General features: G+C 36.0%; 1 protein-coding gene across 1 annotated transcript in view; it reads right to left on the minus strand.

Annotated features, from left to right (window-relative positions):
• LIN28B (lin-28 homolog B (C. elegans)) overlaps positions 1–9608 on the minus strand; it is a 128924-nt gene that overhangs the window by 52466 nt on the left and 66850 nt on the right. The window contains exon 3 of the mRNA XM_006839996.1: positions 6859–7043. Coding sequence (XP_006840059.1) covers positions 6859–7043 — 185 coding nt within the window. The remainder of the gene's footprint in view (positions 1–6858; positions 7044–9608) is intronic.

Consider the following 9608-nt stretch of genomic DNA (forward strand, 5'->3'; position numbering starts at 1 on the left):
TAAACTTTCACTCAATTCACAACAAAAACATTAAAAACAACAACAACAACAAATTGTATAGACTATATGATGAGCATGAAAGTCTTTTGTATCAGTAACTAAGAAGTCATAAGAGTGATGATGACTTGTTGAAAGGATACAGAAGCCATTCTTAAGGGATTTACTGGTTGAATCTGGGTCATTAAAATATTCATAATGGTCAACTAGGAACAACTGAAATGTTCTTCGCCAGATGAATAAACAGTGTTATATCCATAAAATAAAGATGGTTACAGACTCAGTGAATAAAACAGGAACCTAAGATTCATGCTGATAGAATAAATAAATAACTGAGTTTGAAGTAGAATGGGATGTTGACATAGTATCAAATTACCACACTACAAAATATTTCTTAAATAAAAAAAGAAAGAGTACCTTTAAAGTGAAGAAATCTGCAAGACACAATCTTAATGAAATGGTCAATGAAAACATCATCAATAATGAAAATGGTAACAATTGCAACGTCGTCTGATACGATATGATGAGAAATATAGAGCATCAACTCTATGATATTCTTGGCAAATATGATGAATAATCTCTCTAATCATAAGAAATATTAGATAAACTAAAACATGATGTTGCTTCATCCTGGTGTGTGAAGTTAGGCCACAATGACTGTGTTAAACATTTTGGGCATTTTGTTGTTGTTGTGAAGTGCCATCAAGTCAGTTTGAACTCATAGAGACCCTGTATAGGGTACAAGGAGCAGAGCTGGTAGTTTTGGAATGCAGACCGTTTGGTTCACAGTCCAGTGTTGATTCTACAGCGCCACACCAGGAGTCTTTTTCGGGATAGTAATTCTAATTTTATGAGCACCATTGTCTGGGAGTTAGGGAAATAAGTTTAAGTACCTCAGAGTGAATCCAGATCACTCTGAGGAATGGATTCAGAGTGAATCCAGATCACTCTGAGGAATGGATTCAGAGTGAATCCAGATCACTCTATAATACAGTTGGCCTGGGCTAGTCAACAAGTTTATGTCATGAAACTGTTTCTTACAGGGGTGTTTGTATGTGTTGTTATTTTCCATTACAAGAGACTTAAGAGACAAAGCAGCTCATTGAGAAGCATGGTCCTTAACTAGATACTGGTTTGGAAAGAAAAAAAAAAAAAATCTACAAATGTAAGCTTTAGATGACTGAAGGAATTTTAATATGGACTTGGTATCAGATGTTATTGCTGTTAAGTGCCATCAAGTTGGTTTTGACTCATAACGACCCAGTACAGGGTTTCTGAGGAGTGGCTAGTGAGTTTAAACTGATGACCCTGCAGTTAGCAGTTCAGTGCTTATCCTACAGCACCACATCAGGACTCCATATGAAGTATTATTTATTCGCGTAACAATGATAAGGGATAAAGTGCTATTTGTTGTTGTTAAGTGCCATTGAGTCGATTCTGACCCATAGGGACTCTGTATAGGGTTTCCGAGGAGCAGCTGGTGAGCTTGAACTGCCGACCCTGCAGTTCAAAGGCTTTGCAGTCTGGCGCATTAACCCACAATATACTTTAAAATTATTCTGCAAAAATGGTTATAATTTCTAAAATATATGAAGTGGGTATAGGGCTGTCCACCATATCATTTTTAAATTTCTTTGTGCTGTAAAATTTTATAATAAAATAATAAAAGGGAAAAGAAAAAAAACAGTAAGCATAATCACTGAAAGTATTTGGAAAAAACCAGCGCAACAGAAATTAATGCAAGAGCTGACTCTAAAATTCAACACATTTCTAATCAAGGGAAAATGTTAAAAGTTAAATAAAGAGGGTATGGGAAATAATTAGAGAACCCAGAATATCTTATAAAATGTTTTCACCTAACTATTATGCTAATAAATATGAAAACCTGGTTCAAAGCACAATCCTTTCTCATTATTAAACCTGTCAAGAGGTAGAATAAAATTTAAATAATTAAAAATCATGGATAAGATCAAGAACATTATCAAAGATCTTTGACTTTTATTTATTTTTTTTTAAGGAATAAATTATTGTCAGTAGTAATTGTTACAGCCATCAAATGACAAAGATCATTTTGGTTACCACATTGTGGCGTCTTTTTCTCTCATTGTTTCAGTTTCTATATAGGAGTCTCTATGTTTACTTGAATATTTTATTGCCAGTTGACACAACCATGTTTTAAAACAAGCAGCACATGACAACGAAAAGTTCTATCCCAGTGACCAAAATCATGGACATTCTGAACATAATAGAAAGTTAGAAATCACTAGATAGCAAATATGCCAAAATCTTAAATTAATCCCAATAACAAACTCAATAAACTCTGTAGTTGCGCATGTATTCACCATGTGTCCACTGCCACCTTCTGCTCCCTAGTTCAATTTTCTATCATCACCCCACTTACAATGATGATTTGACCCCATTATCACACTACTGTCTCCTACCTTTTTATTGACTTCATTCCTTACCCAAGTTATAGCGCATGATTCATTGTTACAGCAATTTCCTTGCATACATCTTCAATACCCTTGTTTCTTTACCTTTGTCATTCTCAGAAGGAAAATTCCAATTCTAGATAAACCCATTTCCCTCCTTATTCATAACTGTAGCCATGAGTCAATAATGGCTGGAGAAAAAAAATCCCACAATCATACTGACTGTCTTTCCTTTAAATTCAAGTCCACTAACCTTCATGATGGAGTGGCACTGTGGGTTAATGCACTGGACTGCAAAGTCGGATTGAATCATAAGGTCAGTGGTTCAAGCTCACCAAGCACTCCTTGGAAACCCTATACAAGGTCTCTATGGGTCAGAACCAACTCAACAGCACTTAACAACCTTAATGATTGAGGGACGCTGGCGAAGCAGTGATTAATGCACTTGATCAACGCCTAAGAGAAAGTTGAGGAAGTCTGCTTCTGTACAAATTTCCAGACTTGGAAACCCTATGCAGCAATGCCACTCTGCCCTATGCTGTTATTATTGAGTGCCGACGAGTTGGTTCCAACCTATAGCAACCCTGTGTAGGGTTTCCAAGGAGTGGCTGGTGAGCTTGAACCACCAAGCTTGTGGTTCAAATGACTTTGCAACCCATTGCCTTAACCCACAGCGCCACACCAGGACTCTGTCCTATAGAATTGCTACAAATCAGAATCAACTTGACAGCAACAGGTTCGGTTTTTTAAATCTTAAATGGGTCTTTCATATCATCTGGTGTACTACCTCTTTTACGTAATGCATTCAACTCTTCTATTTTCCTACAGCATGTCTCCCCTTGATTTTCAGATCTCCAAAATCTTCGCTTCTAACATCTCTCTTAGTTGATGACTGCTATGGGTTGAATTGCGTCTCCCTCCAAAATATGCTGAAATCCTAATCCTTAGCATCAATGAAAGTGATCTCATTTTGAAATGGTATCATTACAGAGTAATTCACTAACATGAGGTCATACTGGAGAAGGGTGGACCCGACTCCATCATGACTGGTGTTCTTTTAAAAAGAGAGGAGACACCGAAATGAATCAAAGACGCAATGGTCGCAATGGTCATGGAAAGATGTAAAAATATGGAAGTCATGCTGCCAGGGAGACCTGAGACTACCAAAGCTGAAAGGGATGAGGAAAGATCTTCCCTTACAGCCTTCGGAGAGAGCTTGACACCTGATATTCGGACTTCTACCCTCCCAAACTATAAGACAAGAAATCTCTATTGATTTAAGAAACTTTAGTTTATGATTATTTGTTAGAACAAGTCCTAGAAAACTAATACAATGACCTGGCTTAAAATGTCACCAAGAACACAGCATAAAGAGAAACTTGTCCTACCTGTCTCACCACCTGCAATTTTAAAGAATAAACCATCTGTGTTCCTATGGCCAGCTCTTCCTTTGTGTTTTAAATCCCAATCCTCTCACCCACTCATGGAAATCACTCTAGCAATTGTCTTCCTCTTTCCTCCACTTAGAATTTTGCCTTTTCTGATGGACCATTCCCATGAGCAAACAAACATGCTGTAATTTATGCCTTTTGTCTATTAATGTTTCTATTCTCATTTACAGGAAAATGTCTCAAAACATTGTCTATACTTGCTATTTACACTTCATCTTCTCTCAGTCTCTGTGGAACACAACCTACTTGTACCTCCTCCCCATCCCCATCCACTGAAACTCTCTTGTCAACTTCACCAATGATCTCTGTGTTGCTAAGAAAATGTCGTGTTGTTCATCTTAGTTGGTCTTTAACACACCTCATAACCTCTCTATTTTGAAATGCCTTCTCTCCTTGGTTTCTGAAACAAAATCTTTTGATTATCGTATTTTGTTCCTTCTTTCTTAGTATCGTTTACTATTTCTCCTATTCTCCCTGATTCCTAAGTGTTGGAATATGCAGTGCTCGGTCCTCAGCTTTCTTTTTTTTAATGCATCTGCTATCTTCTTGATGATCTCATTCTGTCTTATGGCTATACATTTCATCTTTGTGAATTATTTGTCAAATTTATATCTCCAGGTAAGAACTTGATACTTAAGAATTCATCCACCTAATTTATGTATCTATTTGGATCTCCAACTAGATATGTTCAAAGTCATACTTCTGACTTCCATGTATTTTTCCTACAATCTTTGCTCATTTCAATAAAGGGCCCCTTTCTCTTTCCATCTGCCCTGGTCAAACAAACCTTGGATTCATCTTGGACTTCTTTCTCTCAGCCCACATCTGATTTGTCAGCAAAGTTTATCTCTCTTTTCAAAACCTATCAGGATTTATTGCTCACCACCTCCATTGTTAATACCCCAGTCTGAACCTACATTAATAACAAGGGCCTTTTTAGTGGTCACTCAGCCTCTAATGTTACACCTCCATACTGTTTAACATCACTATTCCCACAAAGATATTTTTAGAAAGTAAACAGGAATCTGTTGTTTTTCAACTTAAAATTTTCCAATGAATTCTCATTTTCCCAAGTGAAAGTGTAAGTCCTAACCATGGTTAAGAAGGTCCTACATAATGGAATATTCTGCTATTTTACTTTGCTACTCTTGGCCTTAACTACTCTCCTCCATTAGTGATTCCAATTCAAAACACATGTAAAAAAATGCTAGAACAATATTTTTAAAGATTTTTGTCTGAAAGGTGTAGAAAATGAAATAATTTTGCTATTTATTTTACTTGATTTACTTGTATGTATGCATTTTCTCTTTCTCTGACAGCAGAAAACCACTCTAACATTTAAGTGTATCATTAAAATTTCAAGCATCTTAACGAGTTTTCTTTTGGACTATATGATCTCCTAAAGATAAGAATAAAAAGGGAACTAATTTCCTTACTAGTTGGGAAATATGGACTAAGTATTAAACACTATAGAAATAACTAGCTAGCAATTTGCAGAGAAAATAAGTTGTATCCTTACAGTGTTCTCTTCAATAATAAGTTCTATTAGAAGAAGAGAAAGTTAAATGTAAAACATAAAGACATAAGAATGATATAGGAAAATAGAGATGAGCATAGTATAGTCTTAATTTTAATTATAGAAAGCCAGAACAATGAAGTCACATAGCATTAAGGAGAGTCATAGACTTATAAAAATTCAAAACTTAAGGAGTATATTTAAAAATCACTAAAATTTAAGTTACAATACATTACACAAGCTGGAAAATACTTCCTATATATGAAACAAAAGGTTAAAATCTCAAATATACAAAGAAACGTACAAATCAGTAATAAAAAGTGAGTATCTCAATAGAAAAAGTGGGCAAATTACAAAAAATGTACAATTCACAGAAAAAAATTATGAAAATGAACACATAAAAATTATATTCAACTTCACTAGTGATCAAAGGATACACAGACGCAAAGTGATAGGCCTCTCTTAAGCTACATAATTGGAAAAGATTAAAAGATGACAACATTCAACGGGCACTCTCATTTCTGGAGACCACATACACTGGCTCTCATCTTTTCTGAGGCACAGTCTGCCAACAGATATTTAAAAAAAATTTTTAATGTATATTTTGTTATTGAAGATTTTTGCTATTAAGCATCTAACCTAAAGATGTAATTAGGCAGCTTTTCAAAAAAATATATGTATAAAGATTTCACTGTGGTGTTGATATATTTAAAATATTGGCATTAGCCCAGTATTAGCTGCCATCGGATATAACCATCCAGACAAAGAATGCCAAGCCTGCCTTCTGAGTTGCCTTTGGGTGGATTCGAACTGCCATCCTTTTGGTTAGTAGTCCACCACTTAACCACCCAGGGACTCCTAATGGAATCAACAGAAATGACATTTAACACAGCATTGTTTAAGTTCAATTTTGATAGTCATGCAGTGGGAATATACGTAGGTGTTAACTATCAACATGAAAATGCTCCATGGTATACTTACTGCTAAGTGGAGTGATGGGGGAATGCAAGTTTCAAAAAGGCATGCAACATATGATTCCCAGCAGAAGTTAGGAATTCAAGGGATTTTTCCCCTTACTCCACGGTTTCTTACAGTGTTTGAATTTTCTATGAATGAATTATTCTTTAAAAATAGACAAACCAATAAATATATTTTCATTTTTAAAAAATATGGGTATGATATTGGCAAGTTTTATATATAAAAGGGGACGCTTCTGCCTGTTGGGAACTTCTTCAGCTGCTTATTGTGGGCTCATAACAATTTGATGGGGGAGAGTAATGAGGGGACATCAGTACTCAATGCTTAATTCAGTATAAACTGAGGCCAGGCTATATCCCTAATATATTTTACTCAACTACATGCCAGTAGTATTTTATTTTGGCTACACTATGTTAAAGATACAGAGTTTTGGAAACCTTCTCCAAATACAACAAACTCATAAGCAACAAAGTAAAAGGATTACCTATCTCCCTTTGGTTTTCTTTTTTGTAGTGTCTTCCCTTTGGGTCTTCTTTCGCTTCCTAAGCAGGGGCTCCCACCAGGTCCTGTTACCCGTATTGATTCAAGGCCTTTGGAAGATTTTTTAAATGTGAATTCCACTGGTTCTCCTTCTTTTAGGCTTCTAAATCCTTCCATGAATAATTTGCTCTGTAAAGAGTTTTTTTAAAAAAGAGTAGGGGAGGGAGGAAGAGAGAGATCAGGATTACCACTGCTTTACAAATTATCTCTATAATTTTAACATTAACACAACAAGATAATCTTTGTTATCCATTACAAAAGTATAAGGTTTTTTAAAAGAAGTTTCATGAAAATGATACCATTTTAAAATCTCCTGTTACAATGCTGACAATAAAAGAATAACTCATACTATTTTTAAGATAATTTCATATTTATAATTTTAACATTTCCACTTCAATGAAACCCCTCCTAAAAACAAAGACAGACCTATATCAAAAGCAGCACTGTGTGGTTAAAAAAAACATTTACAACTATCCGAATGCCCATAAATGGGAAAATGATCACATAAATTATTTATAGCAGAGCCAGGTTGTTAAGTGCCGTCGAGTCGATTCCGACCCATAAAGACCCAGTATAGGGTTTCCAAGGAGCAGCTGGTGAGCTTGAACCACCAACCTTGAAGTTCAAATGACTTTGTAGTCTCACTTATTAGCCCACAGCACCCCACCAGAACTCCATAGAGCCAGGTAAGGTAACATTATTGAGCCATTAAAAAAAGATATTTTTTAGCTCAACTTGCACTGACATGGGTCAATAAACGTTAATATTGCTGAGTTAAAAAAAATTATTTATACAGAGATGAGTTCTGGAACAACATTCTATCATAAACTGTCATTTACTCTAATTGTTTTCTAAGAACTGGGGAAGGCTTTCTTGTATACACATTACTTCATGGTCTGAGCTTTTTACAATTGAAAGGGCACAGATTTTTGTCATTTGAAACATACTAGTTGATTTGGGAGGAGTCCTGATAGGGCACTGAGGGTTAATGCACTGGACTGCAAGGTTGGTTTGAACTGCAAAGTTGGTGGTTCAAGCTCATCAGCTGCTACTTAGAAACCCTATACAGGCTCACTATGAGTTGGAACCAACTCAATGGCATTTAACAACAATAACAGCTGATTTGGGACATTTTTTTCTTATTGTAAATTTGTAACCTTGGTTTCAAATATTAATTGGTGGTCTGTTCTCCCAGAAGGCTGAGTCCCAGGATCAAAGTCAAAACACTCATTGGAGCTCAGATATGAATAGTGAGTTTCTTTGGATATTCTGACAACAGGGGAAACCATATTTTTTATTTGGGATATTTTTTCTTTCTACATTCCCAATTTCACTTCAGGAAATGAATGCTTATCTTTGAGGGTTTGGGCAATGACCATGTCAATTAAAAAGTCAAGCTAACATTTTTCTACTTCAAGTGTTAAACAGCTATAGACCTCAGGAAGACGGATTTCTTCTCATCCAGTACGATTTTCATCATGGCCTTTTCCAAAGCATATGAACTGTGATTAGTTGCTGGTTTGGGCTACCGTGAAATTGCACAGGGAGATGCTGACATTCGGTCCCAGATTGTTGCTACTGTTCCAACTCATAGAGACACTATATAGTGTCTATGCCTTCAAGTTCCAACTCATAGAGACACTATATAGAGTTGCTGAGGAACAGCTGGTAGGTTTGAACTGCCGACCTTGTGGTTCGCAGTCCAGTGCTGATCCTAGGAATGCTTCAGTCCCAGGAGGAAAAGCCTGCAATCCATTAACATCCTATGCAGTTTGTGTTGTTTCGTGGGTACCCAGAGCAGTAAAGAGCTAAACAAGATCTGCTATCTCAATGGGGGAGTTGCATGTTTAGGTTCTTTTATTTATGGCTGCCCTCCTTACTTCTACAGATGGAAGTGTAAGCGTGATGTTTGCAAAAAGAACTGTGGGCCTGTGCATCGTGACATCTTCACTGCTTTCATTAGACACTTCTGCCTAGTGGTGATGGTCACACCTAGTAACCTAGCAACTTCCAGAACTCCAGAATTAACTCTATCTGTATGCATCGTTCTTATGCTAACTGGCATCTGTCTTTTTAAAATATGATTTAAGTGTAGATGTCACAGAAATTTCCTGGTCAGTAAGTACTACCAATCTAATGTTGTAACTGAAAGGTGCATTTGTTAAATGCTTTTAGATAATAAATAGATTCTGATAATTGCCCCTAACACTTCCTTAATGTGCCAACTAATTCCGTCCTCTGCCTCTGCTCACCCTTCCTCCCCCGCCCAAAACCTATTTTAAAAAACAAAACACTTTATCTACTTTGTGTCCAAGTAATTTTTCTTACTATATCTAGCTCTATGAAGGGGTTCCTCTTAATGTTTTCCTTTAATTATCTGAATTCTATCTTCAAGTTATTAAAGGATAATTCTAATGTGGAACTGAGAATAAAATATTTAATGAATTTGTTAAGATCAATAAAGAGTGTCTTTAAATGAAATGGAAATAAAACATCTTTAATGGAAGGGAGAAGTAATATGTATAAGAGGGAAATGGGTAAAAAGAAGCATGGAGGTGGGAGAGAAAGTGGCAAAAATAAAATGTATTACTTGACTGACGAGACAAAGTAGGTATAGAGAAGTAGGTTTATAAACTAAATTGAAGAGCAAGGTTTCATCATCAATAGAAAGTGATGGTGTCAAGTGTGGCAGCG

The sequence above is a fragment of the Chrysochloris asiatica genome, unplaced genomic scaffold (genome assembly GCF_000296735.1).
Source record: "Chrysochloris asiatica unplaced genomic scaffold, ChrAsi1.0 scaffold00027, whole genome shotgun sequence".
Classification (NCBI taxonomy): Eukaryota; Metazoa; Chordata; class Mammalia; order Afrosoricida; family Chrysochloridae; genus Chrysochloris; species Chrysochloris asiatica.